The 27,894-nt window shown below is 34.7% G+C and overlaps 4 protein-coding genes across 8 annotated transcripts in view; 1 reads left to right on the top strand and 3 right to left on the bottom strand.

Annotated features, from left to right (window-relative positions):
- Positions 1-17,042, top strand: part of LOC113500344 (glutathione hydrolase 1 proenzyme-like) — an 85,534-nt gene extending 68,492 nt beyond the window's left edge. For all 4 annotated transcript variants that reach the window (XM_026881101.1, XM_026881100.1, XM_026881099.1 and 1 more), the window contains 7 exons: positions 1,396-1,585; positions 4,722-4,925; positions 12,153-12,402; positions 13,810-14,000; positions 14,261-14,501; positions 14,908-15,021; positions 15,678-17,042. In XM_026881101.1, the coding sequence (XP_026736902.1) occupies positions 1,396-1,585; positions 4,722-4,925; positions 12,153-12,402; positions 13,810-14,000; positions 14,261-14,501; positions 14,908-15,021; positions 15,678-15,827 (1,340 nt within the window). In that variant the 3' untranslated portion in view covers positions 15,828-17,042. The remainder of the gene's footprint in view (positions 1-1,395; positions 1,586-4,721; positions 4,926-12,152; positions 12,403-13,809; positions 14,001-14,260; positions 14,502-14,907; positions 15,022-15,677) is intronic.
- A 125-nt stretch (positions 17,043-17,167) lies between these two features.
- LOC113499992 (sec1 family domain-containing protein 2-like) lies at positions 17,168-21,684 on the bottom strand. The gene is made up of 9 exons (XM_026880634.1): positions 21,338-21,684; positions 20,948-21,199; positions 20,362-20,667; positions 19,948-20,120; positions 19,444-19,670; positions 18,983-19,152; positions 18,530-18,813; positions 18,129-18,290; positions 17,168-17,968 (listed from the first exon to the last, which is right to left on the bottom strand). Exons 1-9 carry the CDS (start codon positions 21,515-21,517, stop codon positions 17,761-17,763), a joined length of 1,962 nt encoding a protein of 653 aa, XP_026736435.1. The 5' UTR covers positions 21,518-21,684; the 3' UTR covers positions 17,168-17,760.
- Positions 21,685-22,476: 792 nt separating this feature from the next.
- Positions 22,477-23,820, bottom strand: LOC113499991 (cytochrome c oxidase subunit 6A, mitochondrial-like). Its single transcript, XM_026880633.1, has 3 exons — positions 23,668-23,820; positions 22,973-23,124; positions 22,477-22,663 (listed from the first exon to the last, which is right to left on the bottom strand). The coding sequence occupies exons 1-3, from the start codon at positions 23,756-23,758 to the stop codon at positions 22,583-22,585; spliced, it is 324 nt and encodes a 107-aa protein (XP_026736434.1). The 5' UTR covers positions 23,759-23,820; the 3' UTR covers positions 22,477-22,582.
- A 386-nt stretch (positions 23,821-24,206) lies between these two features.
- The window catches only part of LOC113499989 (autophagy-related protein 101), a 51,244-nt gene continuing 47,556 nt past the window's right edge, over positions 24,207-27,894 (bottom strand). Inside the window, exons 6-8 of one of the 2 annotated variants that reach the window (XM_026880628.1) lie at positions 25,680-25,783; positions 25,086-25,287; positions 24,207-24,880 (exon numbers count right to left, since the gene is read on the bottom strand). In XM_026880628.1, coding sequence (XP_026736429.1) covers positions 24,761-24,880; positions 25,086-25,287; positions 25,680-25,783 — 426 coding nt within the window. In that variant the 3' untranslated portion in view covers positions 24,207-24,760. The remainder of the gene's footprint in view (positions 24,881-25,085; positions 25,288-25,679; positions 25,784-27,894) is intronic. The other variant, XM_026880627.1, reaches the window with a different exon arrangement.

Genomic DNA, 27,894 nt, shown 5'->3' with positions numbered 1-27,894 from the left:
AGACGTAAAAAATTGCGATCACTATTCTCAAACACGTCAGACATCTTATTTCACGGACCGCTCGGAATCAACTGGATGCCATCTGCAGTTGTCGTCTGCAGTCGGGATCGAAATCATGACTGCAGCGACAGGACGCAACGACGTGTCGCGACGACATGAAGCGACGACATGTCGTCTGCAGTTGTCGCCTGCGGTCGGCTGCCAACTTGTACCTTTATCTAAACATGTTTACTTCTAAAATATTATTTTTAATTAACCTACTCCAATGTGCAGTAAATTGATGCTCGAAAATCTTACTTCATACATTTACATTTCACAACAGTAAGATATTCAATTCTTGTTATCCGACACTTGAAAGCAAAAATCGCACTTGCATTTCTGCTACAAACGAATTCAGCAAAACAAACTGCACAAAATAATAACATTAAAAAGAAGCAATTAGCATAAAATACTGCGAACTAAGGAAATATATAAACCAGTTCCAGATACGGTTTATCAAAAAATAAGCCAGGCTTGTTAGTCGTCATCATTTTACTTTTAAAACGCCGCGTCGACTTAAGGCCTTAAAATGCCTTAAATGGGCAATTTTATTTTTTCAAAAACTCCACTCTTTACCGAAATTCCTTCCGAAGAATTTTGGCAGTATTCAAGGGCTTCCAAAGCACTTAAATGTTTATTTTATGGCGCTATTCCAACTTCGGGACTCGTTTGTAGCTTCTATTGTTTTTTTAAGCAGATTGGGGATCATTTTGTTTGATAAATGGCCTACAAGGGTGAAATGGCATTGTTTGTTGGGTCATGAAGCCGTTGAATTACATTGTATTTATGGGGAAAGGACTTTCACTGCCATTAACATATGATTCATGAAAGGATTTTTACGATGAAGACAAATAAAAATAAAACTTTCCTTAATAAAAAATAAAATCCTAAAACAGCGTTACATAAACTTCTCTTTAATATATGTAGAAATAATACACATAATCAATTCAAGATGTCTAATTGAATATACTCACCAATATAAACTTAATTGATTGGACTGACAGCCGAGTGTCATAGCTCACCTTCTAAACAAACTGCGCGCGACGTGACATGTCGCGGGTTCGATCCCCGCGTAGGACAAACATAATGTGTGATCCACGTTACATGCTTGTTCTCACTTGAGGTTTCTTTGACAGACCCCCGGGACACAAGAATTAAGTTCCATAAGTACTTAAAAAATTGAAATCTGAAACAGGTGCTCCAAATTTTTTTATATTAAAAACCTAAACAAAAGTAAGGTCATCCATCCGTAAGGTTTCTGCTTGAACCGAAATATTATTGAAAAATCGAGTATAGCATTACTTCGCTACTGTATGCTCTATGACTATATCAGTAACAAATTATATTCTTCCACAGGTGCGTTAGCTGTCGGCGTGCCAGGTGAACTTCGAGGCCTCTGGGCAGCCTACAAGCGCTGGGGCAAGTTACCCTGGGATAGCCTGATTGCGCCCAGCCTGGAGCTGTGCAAGACCGGCTTCCAAATGTCCAAGGTCATGCACGACGGTCTGGACGCTGCTCCGTACATCAAGAATGATATCCATCTTAGGTGAGTGGCTACTTGTTTTTGTGATAATTCTGATCAGTTCTTAAAGAAACACTACAAGGTGACGGCTTTCAGTCATTTCTTTTTTTTTCGTCTAGCGTCTATTCTGCTTATTTTTCTTTTGGTTAGTTTATATCTGTGATAGACCTCCTTGGTTCTTTGCTGTACTACAAAACACAACTTGCTATACCTACACCTTTAGGCTTACGAAAACTAGGCGCCGAAGTGAAAATGTGATGGAAGCCTTTTAAGCACTCAAACTTTTGCCAACTTGAACTTTTACAGAACATTATTTTTATTTTCCAACAAATATTACTGGAACATTCTTCTACCTTCGGGGAGGGCTAAACTTAATTTTATATTCAGTGCTCAGTGGGCAGCCATTACCCACTCACGTGTCACTACGCGCTGAGCTTACTAATGTTTATTTATCAGCGTGCATTGTGCACCGTCCTCGTTCCGACGCCCTTATCCAATTAAGTGCACGTTTTTCTGCTGTTGAAAAAAAACTATAATGCTTACAAAGAGGAATCTATAACCTCCTTGTATAAATATCTGAGGGCACGGCAGTGCCCCTGCCAAGTCTCGAGCAAAACGAGCACGGCCGTACCATCTTTTCTCGAAGCGATTCGCGGCTGTTTCGCCCCCCCCTGTATCTTCGACGTGGACAAAGCTAGGAGTTTAGCTTTTCGGGGAATAATAGTAGGCATTAAAACAAGCTTAAGTTCGAAATTACATGCCAATTGAATTAATGGTTTAGGAGTTACGGTCGATCAAAGTTACACCATTTTGTCACTCACTGACTCACTGACTCACTGACTCACTGACTCACTGACAGATCATCAAAAATCTAAGGTACTTCTAGCAGACTTAGAAACTTCAAATTTTGCACCAAGATAGGTCCTTAGCCACATATAAAGGAAAAATTATAAAAACATTAAAAAATAATATGCCATAGAAAACAATTTTATATTTGCGGTTTGGCAAGAACATTATGTATGGATTTTGACTGCATTGTTAACTTTGTTCGTTGTTTAAGTACCTATTCAATTGGATGAATACATACATAGAATAGAAAAGAATAATATAAATGTAATACACAGACTATCATTAATACAAATTAATACATAAAATTCATAATTCATTAAATTAATAAAGCTAAAACTCCATTGTATTGCGATAAATATTGTATGCGCGCTCGATAGATGGCGTTGTACGTGTCTGAATCGCGCTATGGTTTCGTTACAAAGCGCAATCTAAGTAGTACTTCAGAATAATTCGATAATTTTCATTTGATAGCGCCACCTGTCTATGAAAAACCATTTCGAAACTAAAAAATATTGTAGTGATAATTGATATTCGGAGAACTTTACGTGTTATTTAGTTTAGTTTAGCTATAGTTTGTAAGTTAGTAGATATATATATGCATATATATATCAGTTTAAGCTTGTTTACATTAGAAGTAACGAAGTCTCAGAGAAGAAACAAAAGAGATAGAGATAGAGAATGGGTTCTAAGCAAAGCAGTAGCTGAAGTCCTAGAAATTATGACACCTAAAAAAAAGAAAGAAATACACTTACAAAAAATAAATGAGATCCCACCAAAAACATTAAATGTAAAAAAATGCCAAGTCTCTCGATGCAGTCTTTCCATCGTAAAAAGTTTTGAGATCTCATAGAAGCCAAGTCCTATTCAAAATATTTTGTAGTTATAAATCAACATTTAGTAATTGTATCAATAGTTTTCTTTATATTATAATTATAGTGACTTGGCAATGAGCACAAATTAAAAGCTGCTTGATGCCTGGAATTATGTGCAAATGTTACTGACGAGACCAGTGATCAGATTATTTGTTATGTGTGAATCATGATGGTCACTACCGACTACATGCTCCAATACAATAATTAAGAATACCTTACGGGCCATCGCTTTATGAAAGTAAATGAATCGAGAGTACACTAAGACTGACTGCCGTTGCCGAAATTCGGTTGGGACGACACGGATAAACCAAAAGAAAATTAATTTTGTGATATTAATGTTTACGCATGCGGTGTGTGTAACTTTCAACTCCTACAAATATGCCGTTTTATTTGTTTCTTCTTGTGCTCATTGCCAAGTCACTATAATTATAATATAAAGAAAACTATTGATACAATTACTAAATGTTGATTTATAACTACAAAATATTTTGAATAGGACTTGGCTTCTATGAGATCTCAAAACTTTTTACGATGGAAAGACTGCATCGAGAGACTTGGCATTTTTTTACATTTAATGTTTTTGGTGGGATAAATACTGTTTGAGCAGTTTTACTATTTGGTTTTTTAAAGATTTTTTTTTGAGTAAAGGCAGGAAGACTGTTACCCTAAGTCCTAACTCGACATTTTGTTGTTTATTTTTTTTAAGTAGTCTTAAATAAGCAATGTTGTTTCTTCCTTAAGCTATAAATACATATTTCCGCTTCTCAAACGTCGAGTTATGGAAATTAATTAATTTTATTCCAATTTATTTGTTTTGATTGTAATTTTCCTGTTCAATAAATGTAGGTTTTATAAAATTATGCTTTTGCTAATTAATTACCTGCAGACTTAATAATTACAATATGTGGATTACAATATTATCTACTTACCTATGTCTGTGTAATCTAAAGTGCCCATGGACTTATATCTCATTGTCGTATTCTCAATTAGGTAATTAGGAACACATTTATTTGTTTTGATAATAATCTTTGTCTTGCTGATACCTTAGTCTGGGTTGAGTTCCGTCGATAATTTTGACCGAAAGACAATGTCCAAATAATGATAAAGAAATAGTCTAATATAAGCAAGATAATAAGATACAGATATTTTGAAATTCATGAATTTATTTTATCTCTTTCTTTTTATTCTTCTCTCTTTTACTTTATTTTCAAATTATTCGTGTGCTCTCAGCTCTTAGACGCCACACAAAGCTTCAGAACTAGATGCAGATTATCCCTTCCCATATATCGTCAGTAATAAATAAAAAACCTAAAAATTTCCCCATTATAATATTGCCGGTTACGTGGAAATTATAAAAGAACGTTTACCCTTTAATTGCACAGCACGTTCCCAATTCCAACTTCAAAATTTCGTCACTAAAACGAATGTCCTCTTTTCAGAAAAATGTACTTCAACGCGGCAAAAGGCCAGTTCTACAAGCCTGGTACGACGGTGAAGCCGAGCGAAGCCTTATGTAACACTTTCCAGAGGATAGCTGAGAACGGGGGCGATGACCTGTACAACGGGAGCCTGGCGGCAGACCTGCTCGACGATCTGGAGAGGGTCGGGAGCATCATCACAGCTGATGACTTGAGGAATTATGAGTAAGTGTTCGCTGTTTATGTTGTTGTTTTCGGTTGTATGGGAGTGTGACTTTGATTCGAAATTTCGATGTGTAAGTTCCTGAGTATTTGGTTTTAGTTTATTACTTTAAAGTGTGTTAATATTTGTAAGTCAAGTTTATTAATAAGGTTTGCACACAAAAGATTTGGTAGTCATTTAAGAGTGCAATAGAAGTGTGTACGTTTTATTATTTAACAGAAATAATTATAGTGTGTAATCTTGAGTCTACGTATTAAGGCTTACAAAACAGCCAGAAGCAGGGAGGGAGCTCAAAGGCTTAAAACTAGGTCCCTTTGTCGTTGGCACCCAACTCTGGAAAACGTAAAAAGAATTGCGCATGTTAAAGCCTATCATTTTCATGCACGAAACCACTTGATCAGTTGAAACCATTAAAGTACTGCGATTGACAAATATTTGGCATCCGCCTCTACAAGAATTGAGGAAATTCCGCGTTCCGATGTAAAGTCCCCTCAGTGACGTTTATCCTTAACATAATCGAAGACAAAGAAGGCTTAGTGACGGCAGGTGGACAAAGGTGGTGACTGAATGGTGGCTAAGGCAAGGCAAAAGAAGCGTTGGTTGTCCGGAAGCAAGATGGGTAAAGATATAGTTAATGTCTCGGGTCTGGCAAAAGGCACGAAAAATTGGCGCTTATCCTTCTCCCCAGCAGTGTGAGAACAAGTGCTTTTGTTTATGATAATGACGAGGATGATGAGCATTTAGTGCTATGCATGTAATGTATCTGCTTTCGAAGAGTAAGTATAGACAGATATGATAAATGCTTAGGTAAAAAAAGCCACAATTTCAAAAGAGAAGTCGTTATAGCTTACTCCAGCAATTAATTTCCATTGAAATTTCGAGGAATGCAAAAACGTTTGTACAAGTAATGTTATCAAGTACAATTTAGTACGGTTAGAAAATCACTTACCACGGATAATGACAAGGTGTATTACAAAAATAAAAGTCGACGCCGTCATGTGTCTAGTGCTTCGTCATAAAAAGCCGGGCAATTGAGAGTCGAAATCGCGGTACTGACAGTCCTGTACAAATTGACTAAAGATTAAAAAATCGGTTTGTCATCAACAAATTCATGACTCTAACAACCGTTGCTTTACCTCGATCCAGTATTTGTTACTATAGCGTCAGTAAAAACAGGGCTCCGTTTTAACCCTTTATCCTTAACTAGGTAGAAGATATAAATTGTGATTTATACCTGCCCTGTTTTTTTCACATTTTCCATTGTATCTTTGCTCCTATTAGTCGCAGCGTGATGGTTTATAGCCTAAAGCCTTCCTCGATGAATGGTCTATTCAACACAAAAATAATTTATCAATTTGGACCAGTAGTTCCTGAGATTAGCGCGTTCAAACAAACAATCAAACAAACAAACTCTTCAGCTTTATATATTAGTATAGATATAGAAGTATAGATATACCCACAAAAATGTTTATAGCATTATAGGAAAAGCCTCTTTAACCTCTATCTTTATTAAGTCTTTATATGCTTCATAATAAAAAGTAAAGACAAAAATAATGTCACTTTATACATTTTTATGCAAGTGAGTGATAAGTGTTGCTTTCACATTTGTTATTTATTAGCAACTAATTAAAACAAGCATTAAATCATAACAGTAAAAGTATTATACAGACCAACAAGACACATTTACGTGTTTAATTAATGTTCTTTTTTTACAATTTGTAAACAAAACCCTCGTATCTAAATCGTTTATCGTAATACATTATTTTCTCCAGATAATGCAAAGTTTAGCTCTCAATAACAAAAGAAACGTTTTAATGCCTTTATCTTATAAATGTCGATGATTTCACTAACGAAAACAAAAACATAACGTCGTGTGACCGAGATGAACTTAAACAATTGTGTAAATAAATACAATTGTATTGACGTTGGTTATTTTTATATGAACGAATTAAATAGGTTTGTTCTGAGATAAGAGAGGCGTTCCAATATCATATTATTATCTGTAGTAAGTATATTCGCAGACACCTCAGTTCATACTTTTTATTAAGTATTTAACTCTTTCTGTTTGTCTGTTCCAAAAGAAAGCGGCCAACAAAGCCTCATTCATCTTTTCGATTCTCCTTTTCATCAACTGATTCCTCCCACTTTGAATTAAACAGAAGTGTTCAGACTTTTGCTATCTAAGTCTAAGTCTAACACTCCCTTCTGTCTCTCCCTCTTCATAACCCAACCATATTCCTTCCTTTGCCCTTTCTGTACCTGAGCCGCGGTACTACTCGGACAATCCCGCTGGCCAGGGCCCCGATTCTGCAACAATGGCCGATAAATAAATGGCAATTGTATGAAATTTGAAACTATTTATATTTTAGTAAGCATTTTGCAAACATAATAATTGGAAATTAATGATATTGACCGTGAGTGTTCCACACCATACCCACTGGATTTCCAATACCTGTGTTGAATAGTATCAATTTAATACAATTTCCAGTCATTCATCGGCCATTGTAAATAGCAGAATAGGGATGATAACATTTTTTTTTTGCCGTGTCCGTCTTGTAGTTTTTTGTTTAAAAAAAAACTAAAATTTCAAACATAAATTGACCAAATTACTTGATTGATTATAAATTTTACCATATCGTTACGTCACAAGCCCCCTCTCCTAAACTTTAAAGCAGTTAATCTTTGTTTCTAGTTTTTCTGAAAAAGGAAAAAATACGTGTCTCATACTTTTCAATTATCTAACTGACGGACTAATGAGATTTTTTCTTTTTATACCCAGTCATCATCCCTACTGGGGCCCTGGCAGTAGACCAGTCTCCTAACCCTAGAAATGCGTTTATAATTATAATTTGTCAATTGGTTGATGAGTAAGAGTTCAATACCTTCGACACCCGTAGGTAGTCGTATATTGAAATCAAACATGTTTTGAAACAGTACAATCCATATTGCGTCATTGTTGACTTTTTACCAGCTGTTCTGCTGCAGTCTCATAATATTTGATTTCGAAAAAATACAACCTTTAATCATAAGAAAGAGGTATGTTACAAGAAAAAAATACGAGTATCCCGATAATAATAGTAATATGAATTGTGAATGTATGTTTTATTACGTTTTCAAACGTAAACTCCTCAACCGATCATGATGAAACTTTTTACACATTTTCTTAGAAGATTTAAAAATAAAAGAGTTTACCTAACTGCGATATTCACGGGCGTCTGTTAATAATAAGATGAATCAAATTCTTTTAATGAAGATGGAATACACTAGACAGCAGTATACTAAAAATACCAAATTCCTTGGGTCCGTTCAATATATAACTCAAATATTATTCATTCGTCCTAATTAGCAAAAATTGTTATGCAATAACAACAAGATAAATATACAAACCCTACTTTAGCTACATAGTTGGCAACGACCATTTATTCTGCCAACATGTAATCAAACTAGGTACCTACGCACTATGTACTAACACAGTTGCCCAGAGCGACAAAAATAACAAAAGACTGTCAATGCACTTTTTACAAAGTACTCGCATTCACAAAAACACAATGATTGTGAAAACTGATGACGTCAAAAAGGTCAATGTAATGTAATTCTTTGTAAAACACTTGTTTGAATTGAATAATAATTAATACAAGACTTGACAGTTAAATGCAGTAAATCATTAATACTAATGGTCCCATTGACACAGTTCTCTTGAATTTAAGATTATTGTTTTAAGACTGGAGACCTCTCATGAACTCTTCGAATAAAGTTGTTCAAGTGAGACGGCACGATACATGACATAAGCGGCATCTCTTTTCTGCAAGCACTCCTTTTCTGAAGTCTACGTTTAAGTTAATACTTGCAAAAGTCACGTTCTACATGTATGGTAATGAGAAAGACAGAGAGAAAAAAGAAGTCACAGATGTTAAGAGAAGGAAATATTAGGATGTATGAAAGGGGTTGTACATTGATAACGAATACATTGGAAATTGGTACCACTTAAATAATTGATAAAAGGGTAGATGGAAGACGATTTATATTCAACAGGATGGCAGTCTGTTATCATTGATATATCTTAGTGAAAACACATTTAAGTTAATTCTTAAGGTGAGCTAGTTAAGCCACCCATTCATTGTCTAAAAGAAAAGAGAAAATGGAATGAACTAAACAAAAGTGTACGTATGTATTGTAGACGTTTGCAATTATAGAGAAGTGCTAAGTACTATGTAAGTGCAATGAACGATAACCTTATCTGGATTCAACTGGACCCTGAGTAGAGGGAAGTGACATAATACATACATACATACATACATACATAGTCAGTATATACATACATATACCTATATAGTAATTTATCCCTAGATCATCATGTGGTAGACTGCCAACTCGCATGAACCCTAAATGGAAAAATATTTTAATAATAATGCCTGGTTGTATAATAAAGGATGATGACCAAATTTACAAACAATAAGAGTCTATTTAAAAATAATAATATTAACATCATGAAATAACCTGAATTTAGATTGAAATTTGAATGCTCGTCATTACTCTACAATACGCAAAACTTTTCTCTATTATTGGGCCATTATCTGACCAGTAGTACAATTAGCAATAAACAAAAAACAACCTTAAATAAACATAACCAATTTTTTTTTAATCTTGCAGCTTAGAAGATTGCCTATTCAGACTTTATTTCAATAATTCCTCATAAATTATCGTGAGCAGAACTAATTCTAGAATTCCAGAAATTAGTTACGAATTCTTTACCGATAACCACAACGTTCAGATCAAAATGACTCATTATAAAATGCCTTTATTACCTACTCTGCTACTTGATATATCGTCATTCAGTTTTAAATAAAACATTTGTGCACCTGACAAAATAAAGTATAATGTGACTCATTGAATGAAAAAATGCTGTGAAATAGTTGGAAATTCTCATGTTATTGTTTTGGTACCAACCGCTGACAAATTGAATGCCATTGTTTTATATTAAAAATATGTTGCCGGGAGATTTAATTTCAGGACATTGTAAGAATATTCCAAAATTTCATAATTTTATACCAAAATCGTGGGAGTCACATATTCTACAAATTAAATCACTCTTACTACAAATTATTTATCCATATGAAATCACATATTCAAAGAAAATTTCTAAACTCTCATTAGCCTTAGGTGCAATTTCAAATCAAACTTATTAACGAAACAAAAGCACCATAGCAAAGGATTTACAATGTGGTGTTTAGACAATCTAGTTTACTCTGAAATCCGGTCCAAACGGTAACATATACATTTAATACAATAAACTTCTATCAGCTTACAAAGAGTTCGAATATAAAAGAATGTAACCTACTTCAATTTCAATGTAAACAGGGTGTATACAGTCTGTTTTATTTCCTTTTGATTGTCTTTTCTATAATGAGTGAACACACAATACTTTCAGTGACAATTTAATTATGAAAGCAAAGAAATAAACGAATACGCTCTGTACTTATTTTACCTATAAATAGCTAGACTGGCATAAATACTTTGTATGGCATAAACAGTAATAGTAACAAGTAATCTCATAGCAGTTTTTTTAAACGCCTCCCGTTCTAAGGATTTCAACTCTTGTATCGCGGAGAGTTCCACAAACATTCAAGTCACAGATATAAAGACCAAAAACCCAAAAGACTCAAAAAGTTGTGACTGTCTCTCATACACAACTGCAGTTTTAAATTATTAAAATATTATTATTACCAGCCCCAAATATTCCATTGCTGGGAAATGTTACAGTTTCTTCTACTTCTTTTTCATGGAACTCAAGAGAGCACTTTTTGGAGATCATTAATGTGATGTATCTACCTATCGTGTGCATGTTCTTGTTGAAATGTTTATAAAGTGGTTTATTATAGTTTACCTTTGTACAAGTTTTTGTTATTTCAAATATCGGTAGTTATGACATTTTTCGAACCCAAAATATACAAATTCTTACACAACTAAGCTCACATTGGCTTCACATTACAAATTCACATGTAATGGCTAATGCTGTGTGAAATCGCTTTAAACATAATATTTCATGCCGGAAATAATTTACTGGCTTCTTGCCCAGAAGTACACGAATAGCATTTTGAATATTTTTATTTATGGCTGAGAATTAACATTGTTTGTTAAGTAACCATCGCTTCATGTACCTAAGCTAACATTGTATAATGGATGCTCTTATAACATAAGCAACAAATGAATCAATTGATTATAGATGAATTACCTACTATTGACTATACGCAAGTCTGTCATCTATACTAATATTATAAAGCTGAAGAGTTTGTTTGTTTGAACGCGCTAATCTCAGGAACTACTGGTTCGAATTGAAAAAATATTTTTGTTTTGAATAGACCATTTATCAAGGAAAGCTATGCGCTAACATCACACTGCGGCTAATAGGAGGGAAGATACAATGGAAAATGTGGACAAAACGGGGAAATTTATTCGCTTCCGTTGCTGCGAAAACGATTCAAGATCTTCTAACCACGAGGATGAAGTCGCGGGCAACAGCTAGTCCGTAGATATGCAAAAACGTAGCTTGGGAAGTGCAGGACTAAACATCTTGTCTCTATATTTTCTTGAAATTGACGACAAAAGATTTTGGTGTACCTTGTTGTCTTTTGGGAAACATAAACTTTTAAATTCTCAAAGGTATAGGCAGAAAGCCATATTAATAGTCGATCCCACGGACCCCTGGCCCTGGTATCCACCTATGCGATGACGGGATACTGATGAATTAATCTGAAGGGTTTATTCAAGGGATGTCTTCAAAGTTAAGATCAAATATCTTTGATCAAAAACGCCAGATCGAACACTGTCTAAGAAATGAAACGTACTAAAAGAATAAAACAACAACTTCAATGCATTTCGGTTTTGTCTTCACCATACTCTCAACTGAATCAAAGGGTTACCTTCCGTATAAGGTCAAGTCATAAACAGCTAAATGTGTGTCGAAAGTTCCATAAAACATTTTGCCAGCTTTTCTCTTCCGATGCACAAAACTGAGTCTTTAGTTAAAAAGTACCTTATAGGTTTTAATGTCCCAATGTATTTAACAACCACACATGCAAGTTTTAACGACTACATATATTAGCGATATTGATTGACGACCATATTCCTAAAGGATAAGACTTACTTTTGTCCGGCATTGTCGCTGTAAGTCAGACCTTTACAAACAACAGCTGACCTAGATATACGAACTCTTTGGTTACTTGTTTCAGGGCAAAGATTACCGATCCCATCGCAGTCCCTCTAAGCGATGGCGACACTTTCTACTCACCGCCTCCGCCAAGCAGTGGAGCTATCCTCGTCAACATCTTGAACATCCTCAGTGGTTATAACTTCAGTGCTTCAAGCATTAACACTACCGAAGACAAGGTTCTCACGTACCACAGAATCTTAGAGGCGTTCAAATATGCGTACGCGGTGAGAACAAAACTCGGAGATATGGATTTCTTGGATTTGAAGGAGGTAAGTCCAAAACGATAACTAATATCGGAAAGAGCATTTTTATAAACATTCAAAATTATAGTAATCTCAAAAATAAAAAGTTCAAATACGTTACATACACACGTTTTCTTTTTTGATTTAATATTTGTATGATTGTAATTATGTAGAAGATTTCCAGGTAGCATTTTGCACTCATGTTAAACGTGGGATATCACCCTAATTAGTATATACCGCGATAAGATATCGTTATGTGCCTCAAATACCCTTATCTTAGGATAGAAGACAGGTTATTTAAAGCAATTAGTGGCCCAGCCGGCTGAGGTAGCACGAAATGTCAACTAGAAGGTCAACATTACGACAAAGTTTAAAGACCTACCCTACAAGGATTCTCATAGGTTAATCATGCTAAAGTTGAAATAATAGGCAACACACGCAACAGTAGAAGCCAGAAAATATTAAATGAAACGTTGCTTTCAATCGGCACACATTTGCGACGCAGAAAAAGTTATCAGGACACGGTGGATTACATTTGGTAATACCGAATCGTGATTGTGAGAACTTATGTATTTATTTATTATTATTTTAATAAGCAAACCTATGACGGCATAAATAAATTTAACCTTTAACCTTCAGACTTGGCATTATCTTGCTATAAGTAATATTCTTCCTTGCTTCTTATCGGGACTTGCATATTTTGCTCGCAATTTCCCAGCTTAGTACCTTGAACATAAGTTGTTTGCAAGCCCGCAAAAGATGTACTACATTCAGAAACGACCTTTTGTCCTTCCTAATAAAGTTCACTGTTCCTAAAGGACACTTAGGTGTGGTAATAATGTTAACTGATCAAGGTCACCTATTCAAGGGGGATAACTTACTTACCTTGTGGCATGCTTATAGCCATTCATCCAGGCTGTGACTGGCTGAACTCTATTATTTATTTGTAACGAAAATTCCAATACCGAAAATACCCTAAAAAGTTTTTATTTGTTCTAAACGAAGATAACTACTGCTGTGGCTTATACACAGACTAGCTGTTACCCGCGACTTCGTCCGCGTGGATGGAAGATATAACTTAGGATATTTTTTAATCGGATTAGTTTCTAGAGTCCACGCAACTTCTGTCCATATTTGTAAGATTTTTCATCTTATTAATTATGGCGTGATTAAAGATTTTATATCCTCCTTGAAAAAAGTATGGCGGTAGAATTTTCACTGGGAATAAAATATTATCTCGTAGTAAAATGTAAATGTGCCCATGTGTTAATCCAGGGTGTCAGCTAACTCCATACCAAATTTCATTGAAATCGGTTCAGCCGTATCGACGTGAAGAAGTAACAAACATACACACACACTCACAAACTTTCGCCTTTATGATATTAGTGGGAAGTGGGATGTTATAACAACGACTATTATTTTTATATTTCCCAGCTGATTCGCAATGTGACTACTCCTGAATTCGGCTCGGAGATTCGGATGCGGATCAACGACACATCAACCAGCAACGACACGGCAACCTATGGAGCCGAAACGTACAACCAGCCGGACGCCGGCACCGCGCACATATCCATCATAGCCGCCAATGGAGACGCTGTGTCTATCACCAGCTCCATCAACTACTAGTATGTTGGGAAAACTTTTTTTTACCTAATGGTTTTGAAAAAATAAGAACTAACGTACCTATCAGAAAATTTGTCAACCGACATAATTATCTATTAGCCATAACAAAACAAATGCTCGTCACAATAAGACCACTGATATTTCAGTTATATTTTTCTTATCTTCATGTGTCACGTCTGTTCTTTTTAGACACCCTAATAACAGATCCCTTGCTACATGCTATTAACACTTGAAAATAACTAAGCGACATTTTTCTATACAGCTTTGGAGCAGGCTTCTCAACATTTAAGACTGGTATCATTATGAACAACGTGATGGACGACTTCTCTTCGCCCGGCATCACGAACTTCTTCGGGCTGAAGCCTTCGCCAGCGAACTTCATCGCGCCTCACAAGCGGCCCATGTCCTCAATGAGCCCTAGCATCATTATTGACAGGAATGGGAACGCCAAGCTGGTTATTGGGGCTTCTGGGGGCACGAAGATTACTACTGCAGTGGCTTTAGTAAGTTTAAGTTCCCAGTATCTACTTTACCAAATACCAATGTCTCAAAAAAATCTGGAACGGCTTCTTGGGCAGTCGAAGTGATCGCGTTCCGTTACTTTTGACCAAACCAAACATTCAAAAAGAATGTTCAATCACACCAATACACATACCTAGCACAGCCCTGGAATTTTTCTGCATTGGTGCTGATGCCTGTAAAGTTTACAGGCAGACTTTCCCGTAAGTCCCAATTCCGCTATTTATATAGTATCAGTTTAATCCAATATCCATTCATTTATCGGCCATTATAAGTAGCAGAATTGGGGCCCAGTATGTTTATCAGTTCAACCTATATTTGGGGCACCTACTGAGTATCAGATTATTACCCTATAATTTTTCGTGTCAGTAAAGTGTATGTGTTTTCTAGGTGACAATACGTAAGCTGTGGTTCGGTCAGACAATAAAGGAAGCGGTGGACGAAGCGAGGATCCACCACCAGATAACTCCGATGCACGGCGAATACGAGTTCGGTGTAACACATGTAAGTATGAAAATTTAAAAATAACGATATTTCGTTAAAGAACAACAGTTTGATCTATGGTTATAAGGACTTTGTTCGAGAGATTTAAATGACGATTCACAACAAGAGCTGTAAATATATTAAAACATTTGAATAAGGCAAAGATGAGAGAAATATTATTTTCGAACAGAATTTTATTTTTGAGAAACTTCCGATTTAAAGGAAGACGATTATACGTTTCATTAAGTAGTTAACAGGGGCTACATAGGATTATGTTCAGTCAGTCATAATGAGGTATTTGTAGAACGTATTCAATCAATTGATTTATCTAGTCGTTATTAATTTTTGTTGTTTCAAAGAATTGTTTTCATATTTGTTTACTTCCACTGATTCGTGGTATGGGATTAAGATAAAACTACACCTACATTGTCTACCTACCTAATACTCACAATTAAGTACCTACTAAACAAATTATATTAATACTCAGCGTATATCACGTTTCTTGGATTGCTTTGGCTGTAGAAAAAATATTGCGCAAACATTTACAATGAGTATTTTTTTTTGCTATTGATCACATATTGCACAATAATGAGTATTTCGTAAGCGTTGTAAAAACCTTGAAATGGTTTTTTTTTGTTGTTTTTATAAGTGAGAAAAATATATTTTTCTTTTTTCAGGATATTATCCAAGGTCTACGCGCCAAAGGGCACGAAATGGTCCGGTACCGCCACAGGGGCTCAATAATTTGCGCACTCTTTAGAAATAAGACCGCCATTTACGCCAACGCTGACTTCAGGAAGGGAGGCGATGTCGCCGGCATGGACTGAGACCCCTGTGCCTAATTATAATAGAAATATGTCTAATTGTGTGAAATGAATGGAATTTTAATACGAATCTGATACCTATAGGAAACAAGTCGTAAAAAGCGGTGTGAAATTGCAATATAATTGGAATTGAACCTCGTACATTCTTCTAAACATAGGTGGGAATAAGTGACATCTGATGCTGGTTTAATCAAATTCAGGGCTTGCCCTTAAACCCGCCTTTCCCAGTCCTTTATTTATTTTTTAAGCTTGTTTTAATGTAGCGGTTTGTGGATCACCCACATAGGCTCGAAGTATTAATGTAATTGGCAAAACAATAACAAGTAGGCGTTAAGAAACTTATTACAAGAAAAATGTGATAGTAAATAAACGATAGTATAGATAGGATATAAAATGTGACCGTCTGTGAAACAATAATTGCTGTCTATGATAGATGCAACAACAAAACGCAAAAATATGGCTGAAAAAGAACAATAATTTTGGTGTCTATGGGCTAAATACTTAAATATAACCTATAAGTATTAATAATAAAAAGTTTATTGTTAACTTGTGCTTGGAATAATAGCATTTATGAATACAACTTATTGACTTTAACTGGGTAGGTCTGTATACTTGGTTATTTTATTTATTCTAGCTGAAATATCTATGAATCCTATCTTAGCAAATGTACGTACAATGTAAATTCTCGTTACTAGTTTTTTTTTTTTATTAAACAATCAATTTAAAAAGCTTTTTATTTTATAAACTTTCTATTAAGAAAATCACTTTTTCAATATTCAATTCTTATTATTAAGTTCTTCGTTTCATCATAGGTAATAATTTAATTAATAGTTTTGATATATTGTCACAATTTTGTCCAAATCGGCACAAACCTAAGATTTATTCTCACTGACACAATTGCATTTTTGTAGTTTTTTATACTTTTTCCGTTTTGTTTGTATTCTGATGCATTTAAAACTGCCATTACACAAAGTGAGTGTATGTTTACCTCCGTATATCCAAACAAAATGTAGACATTCCTTTACTATTAGGTTTTCATTTTATAGCAGTGTGTGTGTACGTATGTACGTAGCGTTAAATAATCGCTTATTTACTAAAATCTTGGTAACTTATTTTATGGTAAGGCCTATTGGGTATGTAGTTGAATGAAATGAACTGATAAAAGTGCGAATTGAAATTGTCACAAACTAGTGTTTGAAAATAAACTTTTTAATGTTATTTTTGAAGCATTATTTTAAAACCTTTTCACAAACTACCTACTTTTTAATAAAAATAATGTGTTGTTTACGTTTAATAATGGGTTAAGTTTTTTTTTGGGAGCTGTAACAGAATAAAAAAACAAGTCCAAGAAAAAGTGTATATTACTTTGCATTGTAATTGCATTGCGCTATGCTTATACCTATAACTAACATCAATAAAGATACATTAGACATACATAGATCAAAGAAAATAAAACAAAATACAAAATTACAAATAATATCATAGCACCTAATTGAAGAAAGCAATGTATTTTATAAATAATGTATTATTTTACATGAATAATCCCTTGAAATTAATTACAAATACTTAATACAAATATATTTTTTGGAATTAAAATTTAACCTACCACCCTTATAGGTACAATCAAATATAATTTATATAAATAAAATTATAATTACATGCCGACTATAAATAAGTTTATCTTGCATTCTCCGCACCTGCCATAATGAAATGGTCTATAACATTTATGGTTAAATAGACAGCTGTTTCTAAATGCATTATCATGTTCGATTAAAAAAAGTACAACTACGCATTTTAAAATTCGAATGAGCAATTAAACTATAAAGTTATTTTAGTTGACAACGGCATTGCGTTTGCCGTTATATCGCCTAAGTAGTCTTTGGGCCCAACGGTTTTCTGAAGTGCCGACGGCTTTCGTCCAAGTACTAACGGACCGCTATAATGATACAACATCCCTCATAGCCTCGACAGGAGTTACGAGCTTCGTCGAACCGATTAAAACAGTATTATCAATGCCACTTGTAATCACGCTGCGATTTAAACGTTTGCACTCCTCTGCTGTTATGCCGCCGACGACGAAGATGATTATAGTCGAGTTGTCCAGTGGGTGTTTTGTACTCCGCGATTTCTTGCTGGTTAATATGCTTGAAAACAAAAAATAAACATTGGCTTTAAATTCATAATAGTCAAACGCAACGGTATAAAGTTGCGAACTATTCGACGATAGATGGCGTTATTTAAAAGGTAAACTACTCATCACAAGATGGCGCTGTTGTAAACTAAATATTAACGGCGATTACTTACTTGAGGCCGCTCCGTAGCAGATCCTTGATACCTTCGTTCTTATGTTTCAAGTCAACCAGCTCAGGTCTCTCGGTATCAACCAGATCATCCACCATTTGCTGCAGTACGCCGCGGTATTCGTGCCCAACGCCCGTCTCACACGGTTTCAATACCGAAGTGTATCTGAAAGTGTAATAAGTAAATTAAACTTAAACTATGAAAGCTTCAAAAAGTCAACGAAGATGTAAGTCATGGAGCGCCACTTATAATTCATGATTCTGCATTAACTGTTTGCTTATAAAAACTGTTTACTTTCAAAAACTGAGAGTATCAATTGTTCTTATAAGAATACTTTTTAATTGCTTTAAGCTTTTGAAATTACTTAACTGACGGTAAAACTCAAATATATAAAACGAACTCACTTCGTCAGTGATTTCCTCATCTGAGTAATATCCTTCAACTGTGCCATTATTCCTTTCGATATTTCCTCACATTCTTCAGGGGAAACTACAGTTCCGACCTCATTCCTCAACAAACTCCGGTGGTCTTCAAATATCGCTACACTCAACGTTTCAGTAAGGTTGTCTTCATGTTGCTTTGAAAACGAAACTTCTGTTCCTACTAAGGAGTATACGTGTGTTATGAGTGCAAGAAGGCTGTCGAGTGGGAGGTTGCGGTCTTTACGAGTCTTGATTAGATGACAGATCTGCAAAAGATGGGGTTAATGACTCGTTTGTTGATATACTGGTCACTTGTAGACAAAGGGTAGTTCATGAGAAAAGTGAAAGGAAAAGAAGTAGCAATATATACTAGGCGAGGTTTTGGTATATATTTTTTAATAATATAGTCTACTTAGAACTTCATAGAAGATTTACCTGATGCAACACACTAGTGGAATCCCGACTGGCGGCAAGGTTCTGAAGTACCTGCTTCTCCAAGCTCATAAGCAGTTCTTGCTGAGCGCGCCGCGGGGATTTCATAGTCTGGACAACTGCTAGCGCTTGCTGAAGCACGCCCAAGTGCTTGCTAATGATATCGTAATTACCTGCAATCAGGGATGACGAATAGGTAAGAATTTCGGAAATAGTTAAGTAGTTACAAGTTTACGAATATACATAACAAATAAATCTACACAAAACATAATTTCTTCGAAACAAAATTACGATACTCATACCCTGTATATTACATGATCAGTGTCAGTAGTTAGCTCGATTTAACTAGTCAGTCAACACAAGGGTCACATAATAAAATACGAAATTATCACCGAAGAGCAATATTTGAATAGAAAAATAAATATCAAAACCAAAAAATACAAGAAAAAAGTCGACTAACATACCTTTAGACGCCGTAACGATTTTCTCCACACTCTGCGGTGTCACCTTCAACAAACTCTTAGGGCTTGGTGACTTCTGCACGTCTATCTTCGACAGCTTGTTGTATAAATCGAACATGACCTCTTTGTGGGATTTGTTGATCATGTATTCGTACGTTTGGACGCAACCGTCGTCGTTAGCGTGGTACAGGCACCCTGGACTTAGCTGTATGTCCTCTGTGTGATTTACACTGGAAGTGTGAGAGTATTATTATACTTTTTAGTATTAGTAAGCAGTGTGTGTGTGTGTATGTAATGTATGTATGTACATAGTGTTAAATAATCGCTTATTTACTAAAATCGTTATTTTATGGAGAGGCCTATTCTACACTTACTAAATAAATTGTTGTAGAAATACAATGAATATACCAAAAACCATTTATTCTATTTATCCATATAATAGGGTATTAAATGAGTCTTCACTGAAACATCCAATAAAATATATTTATATATAACAAAATGACTTACGCAGTAGCCTTGCATAGAGGAGATATATCAACGGCAACTTCAGTGGAATGTCCCGGGAACTTTGGCAGGGTCGCTGCAATCTTGTCCAGCACTGACTCTGTAGAGTGACTGGTGACACCACACACATCTAGAGTCCGATCCACTATGATAAGTGAGGCTGGGTGCAAACAATTCTGAAAGTTTCAAGAGCTCTTAAAACTTTATGATAAAAAATAATCTTGCAGTGTGAACGTTTGTATAGCTTTTTCTTAACTTGGTTTTAAATTCTCTATTTATTGTTACATTTTGTTTATTTACATAAAGCTTCACAATTGCAGTTTTATATACAGTCAAATATATAATTGAGTTTTTATTGTTTTATGACAAAATATTTAATTACTAGTTTGATATCATTTTTAATTCAAACAGAATTACCTTTCTCCTTGCCAAGCAAACAGGCGAATTCTCCAAAATGCCAGCTAATAATGAACTATATGCTCCCACATAATATATATCCTCTTTCAAATTCATGGAGTCCAACATACTGTTTAATGCGCTAGCCAACCTCCTTGCTTCAGACCTCTCATTGTTTGACAGACTGTACAAGTCCACTGAGGGAGACTGTGGCATTAACTTACCCTCAAATAAGGGGTAAATGTGATTATATGGAGGTGTAACAAATACTACATTTGTTAGAGATATTGTGAACACTGGTATGTGGACTACTTCTACTGCACATTGCTGAAACAGATAGAAAAGTTCGTTACAACACTTTTAAATCTGATATTTTTTTCATATTTGACACTTTTTAAATACTTTGTAATTGTTCTATCACTTTCTTAATTCCAACTGAATGTAAAAGCATTATAATTGGCTCTTTTATTTATTTGGGTACGAATTTGTGCCTAAAAAGCACTCGCAAGTATTGTGTGACAAAAAGATCTACCTATTGTTCTATAAGTTCTATATATTGCAAATTCAATGTTGTATTTGTTCTTTAGATTATGATATAATATCTTACCCTTTTCCCTATCCACTCTACCAGCATACTCTCAAGCTGCTTGGTTGCCTCAGCTGGCCCTCTGCCAGACGACACAGCATCACCCACATCTTTCCCATCATTTATCTCCAAGTAAACCACATCTAAACTGACGCACGACACCAGGATGCAGTGTGTCAGGTCACTGTGTCGTATAATCTCACGGATTGTTTTCAGTTGAGTCGACGATGCTTGAGTAATAAACACTGCCTTCTTATTATCTTTCGAGCAAAACTGAAACAGTGATATTATGATAGTTTGTTTATATGAACTAAGGAAGTGATATTTGAGTAATTATTAAACAAATTTAGAGTTATACGAAGTCTCTCTGTCTTCTTTACAGTTCCGAAAAAATACGTAAACAAAATATACCTCAAATGGTGATAAACTCTTTACGGCTACAGCTCCGCCAGACAGCAAGTTAAACAGACCACCGTCCCAGTGCAAGCATTCAGCACTAGCATCGTCAAGGAACACCACAGCTCCTATGATTCTATTGTATACTTCTGACCACCAGGCTTTCCCAAACTCTTTTACTGAAGAACTCGACATTTTGTAACTTGAAATTATTCCTTCATCGTCAATGGGTAACTACTCATTTACAAACTACCAATGTAATGATATGTTAGTATTTTCTTTCGCTAGTAAACCAATTGCCATATTGCCAATTATAGTCTTTAATCGATCGTTTGGCTAAGATTTACACATTGTATCTTAAATGTCAAGTTGACATTAGTTTGACACACACCTCGGTGTGGCAAATTGTAAAAACTGTAATCGGTGATATCGCATTACTCAATACTCAATTATTTATTGCGTTCCATAATGTACATTAAGGTCTTAAAATCTAATAATACAGAACCATTATGGACCCTGTCGGGCACAGCAAATATCTTAGGCGAGAGGAAGCAGTAACAAATAGCCTTATATACATACATGGCATTAAAACTTGGTCTGCGGATAAAGAAAGTAAAAGAATTTAATTGAATATAACTGAATACCATAGTAGGCTCTAGAAAGATATGCCTCAAACGATGTAGCTCGGAATTACTAATAGTGTAGTGATCCAAGCAACCGGTGAGATAACTACGGCGCGTGGGCGAGACCGCACTAGTACGCCGCGCGTCGTCGAGCTCACGCACACTTGGCAACGACTGTCTCACCGGTTGGTTGTCATGGAGAAAATAACAGATCTGTCAGCTAGATAGCAACCTTTACAATATATATATATATATATATTTATATTAATAAAATATTAAATCCGTCTCTTAATTATATTTGAACCCCTACAATAGCATTACATAGATTATAGAATTGTATGTTTTTGATCTCATACATCTCGTACATAAAGCATGGATAAGGGTTTCTGGTCTGTTAAAAAAACATAAGAAGTGCTAAATATTAGCTAAGATCATTAGCAATATAGTTAGACCATACTACAGTATACAATTTATTTATTAATACAACAAGGACATCAGGGTAAACAGAATAAAGTAGCTAACACAAACAAAAAATTTTTGAAGATTTTATTTTAGGTACTTATCACAATACAGTTTAATTTGTAATCTAAGCGTGTTGTCCGCGAAATTGCGCTACTATACATTTTATTGCAAGTTATTAATGCTCGTAGCCGCTGGGGAGAGCGTTGACATGGGGGTTGTGGAAGAGCGACTTCTGGCCATCACCCCATGGGAAACGCTGGAAATGAAATTCACATATTAGATCAATTATTATGATAAATCTCGAAAATCACACATCTATAGAACCTTGTGAACCATATTAATATTAAAAATGCAATATAATATGTACTTAGAATATTTAAATATTTCTTTTCTTTAAACTCATCCTTGTTTTTGCTATAATATTTAAGGTAACATATATTTATGTATAGATGGAGGTTTAAATTGCCCCAGAAATAAGAGTCCAAGTAAGACAAAGTTCATAAAGGTGAAAACTCTATGAGCAATCATTCAGTTGTATGATATAATAATTGAGGTGCAAATATACCTTGGAGCGGATGCGCAGGTACTCGTAGGGCACGAAGGGGGGCTGTTCATCATGACCATGCTCCTGGTGAGCCAAGTAAGCATTGATCATACCGAGACCAACAGCGGGGAAAGCAATGAAGAAAGTCATCCTCTTCCACAGCTGGTAGCCACCTAAATAAACAATACAATAATGTTTAATTAATTGTAACTTCTTAAAGTAATGAAACATGAAATCATGTAAGTTTGGATTAATATGTGCACATTTTTATTTGCTTCATAGAAATCGGTGTTTAACATGAAAACAGGTCAAGCACCAAAAAGGTGTGTGGCAAGTTGAGATACTAATGTTATTGATAAAAAAATCATCTATAAGATTATAAACCATAGATACACCTGCAAATATTCATACAACATCTTCGAAGTATTGATTGATCCTATAGTAAATTTATATTATAATCACACCGCCATTCTGTGGTGTGGTAATCAACTGCAGACGCTAATCATAAAAAAGTTATACGCATTTTTGACTTTTCTGATAATTTTTTACACTCGTATTTACAACAAGGTAAAAAATATTTGTTAAACAATTAATTGCGACGCATGAATAATATGATATAGACGAATTAGAAAGGATAAACACGAATTTAACATGGAGATAAGACAGCCCTTCAGGTTATACGATTACATAATTTTCGATATTCATATTTAACTCACCTCCATGGCCTCCAGCGGTGGCAGCATGGGTAGCAGAACGGGCGTTGGTCCTGATATACTGGATGGCCGCTTTACGCAGAAGGGAATTCATTTTTACAGCAATTCAGTAGTCACACGAATGAAAATCACTGACAATACTCAATAGCCAAAAAGTCAGTGTCAAATTACAAATTGACAGACACGACTGAATGTTGCCACAATGAGTTAAAATCAATAGTTAATAGTGTCTATGGTACACTATCTTGTTGTCTGTCTATGATATTTCTCTAGAGAATCATAATAATATTATAATATAACCAAGATAAACATTCTATGTTTATCTTGGTTATATTTATGTTGTTGTTAATTAAGTTGGAGGAACTGCAAGCCGACCGGGAGAACAAATGATAATGATTTAAATTACCAAATCTATCATATTTCCCAATCAGTTGAGCAGAAATATCAGATTTTACAGCTGACGTTCCTGGCAGGAGTCCTTTAATAGTGAATTAAATTAGATTAGAATTTTAGAGAGCGAATAGTAAAGTTAAAAAAAAATCTCTTTGCTATTAATTTATTAACGTCTTGATCAATAATACATATTACAAATAGATATAGATTCATTCTGAGATTCTTAGCTGCAACATAACAATGATCGCTTATTGTATAAAACTCATGCTAACAAATAAACAAATATTACTTTTTCCTACTACATTATTACTTAATACATTTTGGCCAACGTAAATCCATAACTAAACAATAAGTTTAACTAGATACTTGAAAGTATGTTGCAAATGTATGTTTTAATTTGTTACGATTTTAATTAGCAAACACAAAATAAAAGCTGCCAGCATAAAAAAATATTTATCTTACATGGCTAAATAAATGGAATGATTTTCAGAAGGAATGCACAATTGTTAGCCTTATTGCCGACTACATGCCGTTAGTTTAACTATCTATAAAATACATGTCAGTAAGTTATTCTATAATGGCACCTGTTAATTATTGCTGATATTCAATAAAATTATGTATGTATTTTCTATTACATTAAATTTCTACTAGATAATATAGGTACCTACTAATATTTCTAAGTGCATTTACTATTCTTAATTGACTAAATCAAAGTTGGTTGATCAAATGTTAAAAACAGCTTTTCACTAGCTAATTTTATATTAGCTTTTGATTGCTCTGCAACATTTGGGAGTTGTTGCTCCAAAAGCGACCTTGGAGATATCTGCAAAATATAAATATATAGGTAGGTTAATTAAAATGTGAAAGTACTTGAAAACTTTTGAGAAAAATGCATGCACTCTGCATGAAAGCGTTTGAGTCCATCAAACGCTTTCTTTTAATAATCTCATTATTAAAAACATGAATTCAAGTTCTCAATGAGCAATGAGCGCCAAGGAATAAATGGCTTTAGAAAAAAATTGACGTACCTTCTTGGTTTTGACATGTTCAAAGTTAAATTTCATGTAAAATGCCGACTGCTGCAATTGCCTTAAGTTCCGCATCCGCACCCGTGGATCTCGTTCTAGTAATCTCATGAGGAGTCCTCGTGCCGCATTCGACAAAGAGGTTGCACTCTTTGGCAGAGTACCAGCTATAGGCTGAATGAGATGATGCCGTTGCTCATTATCCCTGAAGAAAATAAAGGCGCCATTACAATAACTATCGTAAAATTATTGTAAAATTTTCTTGGACCAGGGTAGGCAGATACGGACAGAAGATTTTTGTTGTGAGTTGCGACGAAAAACGACTTGTTCAGGTAAGTTTTTCATTAGATAAGATAAGATACATGATTAAAATATACAAAATACGCACTTATGCAGTACCTAGTATAAATACCAACTTAAAAAAGAGGTTTTCCATAACCATTGCACTCAATACGTACCTCAATACTCAATATGTTTATTCCATTACTTATGTTTAAAAGTCCTTTATGCTTTAAGTCTTAAACAACACGCAGATGTTAGCTATTTCACACAAGTGACAATGTTACTAATGTTGGGTTCAGAATTTGTTTTACTTACCCGTTGCTATTAGAACACGCCGCCATATTCGTAGGACTCCTATTCGGAACGTGCGTAAGCTCGTAGTCAGGCGTTGCTCTCTTGCCAATGGCAGGCGCTGGGTACTGAAAAAAAAAGATTAGGTATGCATTTGTAGTTTTAAAACCAATGTAAGCATTTAACGATTAAAAGGACAGTATTAACTCCTTGTGTTTAGGCAGTTAAAAAAGATAAACATGTAAATAAACGACTGCTTTATGTTAGAGTTTATACCACTTAATATTTACTCTTTTGTTGTTTTTAATACGTTTCTAGTGTTGTTTTTAATTTTTTTAAGTATCTACCTAAGCGGATGGAGTCCTTATAAGGAGTTTAAATAATTATTACTTGTAATTAATGCCTAAATAGGTGTGAAAAAAATTTGCAGATACTACTTAATTCGGCAATTCATTAGCTATAAAAGCGCTGAATATGACCACGCATCTAAGAAGTAGGTACTTGTATGTTTAACACCAGTAAATTATGAAACATACACAGAAACCAATTAAACTTATAATCGTCATATTAACTGGCAATATCTCAAATAAAGAAAGATAATAAAACATTTCCAATTACGAGAAAGGTAGGTAATTCAAACTCAAAGGAAAACGCAAACGGCCATGTTAATTTGTAATCAAGAGAGCCCATCTCTGTCGTACGCGAATACCTCAGTACTTATGCGCTTTCAGAACCCTAAGGTTTAAGGGGAACGACACTGCAACCCGTCCCCGCGCCTCGTTTGAAAAGAAAAAAGTCAACATCACTCGTCCGGCTAAAAATAGGGAGGCAGACCCTTAATTGCACACTCTGCACGATTTAATGATTGCGCTGGAGTTCAGAGCGGTTTAACGAGAGGGAGGAGTAATGGAAGCAAAGATTGGGAACGTAATTAGTATATTGTTGCACATAAAAAATGCTATTACATCGACGAAAAAACTTTCCTTAAGCTTAAAACTCGTAAAACGTTAAATTTACAGTCGTGAAATTTCATGATCACTTTAATCAATAGCCTTGAGCCTTCGAATTTATTGCAGGAAAACAATGTACATACATACAACTACTTATTATAATGCTGTCTTTATTTTGAAAGAATCTATAAGATAATATTTTAAAATACCCAAAGTATACTTAGTTGCGCTTAGTAAGAGCTCTTTGAATACCTGTCTTATACTTAAATCACCATTAAAACCGTATCCATTATATCGAAGACATTAAGAATACACTCAAGATGCTTAAAGCTCGTTATATTCTTTTGCCGTAGTATTCCAGCTGATATGTTAATAACTGTCACTCAACCGACAATTAAGAACAAAGATCCGTTAGAATCAGCGCTCTGACTACTAATCAACTCTTATCTTTATCAGTTTGCTGTCTCTGAATACAGGCGAATGTTTATATTTTGGTCTGGTCACGACTCGACCGACATTTATGTGAATAAGAAATGGCTACTTAAATATTTATTAGATCAGTTAAGTTCATTTATTGTACGGGTTTACTTTGGACTCTACTTCATCTTAGAAGCTCTTGTGTATTTCGCAAAAGCTGGAAAGGTTGATTAAAGCCTATATTTAGATTGATTTGTTAATCAGTTCTTTCTTTACACTATCTATCTTTTTCATCATAAATCTGCGTTTAAGTTATAAACGTTTAAGTAACAAAAAGAACTCGTTTATGAATATGTACGTACTTACTTAGTTCTGTCTGTGTGTCTATGACCCAAGTCAAGGTAGACTTTATTTTGTCGGTTCTTAATAATTCCGGAAACAGTTGATGTAGTTGCATCTTAGCAATTACCACCAGTATTTCGATTTTTTTGTGATTAATTGTTCATAAATAACTTAACAAACTTAATTGAACTTAACTTTAAGGCAAGGACAAGGTTGTATGAATATCTAAATAAATTGAATACAATTATACAGTACCTAACATGGTCTAACTTTATGCTGATTTTTAAATGGCCTCTATAGGCGATTGCCATTGAATGCCAAATATAAAAATATTTTTTGTTAATTTATTTAAGTTATTTGTTTTATGATTCGTTGACATCATACAGTAATATTCAATAGTTCGCCATTATTATAAATGGTATTACATTTTTTCTTGTAATATATTGTCACTTGCAATGATGACAACTTAACACCAGTAGCTGATTGTCAGAATGTATCTAGGAACCCGCTCTATATGGTAAATGCAATCA

This window comes from Trichoplusia ni, chromosome 13 (genome assembly GCF_003590095.1).
Source record: "Trichoplusia ni isolate ovarian cell line Hi5 chromosome 13, tn1, whole genome shotgun sequence".
NCBI classification, from domain to species: Eukaryota; Metazoa; Arthropoda; class Insecta; order Lepidoptera; family Noctuidae; genus Trichoplusia; species Trichoplusia ni.
This window is presented reverse-complemented; position numbering and strand designations above follow the sequence as displayed.

What these genes read in the sequence shown, in the direction of transcription:
- LOC113499992 (XM_026880634.1), bottom strand. Translation starts at nt 21,517, where the DNA reads ATGTCGAGTTCTTCAGTAAAAGAGTTTGGGAAAGCCTGGTGGTCAGAA. An exon ending in CCACTAGTGTGTTGCATCAG is followed by an intron (nt 18,814 to 18,982) that starts GTAAATCTTCTA and finishes CATCTTTTGCAG; the next exon opens with ATCTGTCATCTAATCAAGAC. An exon ending in CTGCTACGGAGCGGCCTCAA is followed by an intron (nt 17,969 to 18,128) that starts GTAAGTAATCGC and finishes TTTGTTTTCAAG; the next exon opens with CATATTAACCAGCAAGAAAT.
- LOC113499991 (XM_026880633.1), bottom strand. Translation starts at nt 23,758, where the DNA reads ATGAATTCCCTTCTGCGTAAAGCGGCCATCCAGTATATCAGGACCAAC. An exon ending in CACCGCTGGAGGCCATGGAG is followed by an intron (nt 23,125 to 23,667) that starts GTGAGTTAAATA and finishes TTGTTTATTTAG; the next exon opens with GTGGCTACCAGCTGTGGAAG. An exon ending in ACCTGCGCATCCGCTCCAAG is followed by an intron (nt 22,664 to 22,972) that starts GTATATTTGCAC and finishes TTTCATTTCCAG; the next exon opens with CGTTTCCCATGGGGTGATGG.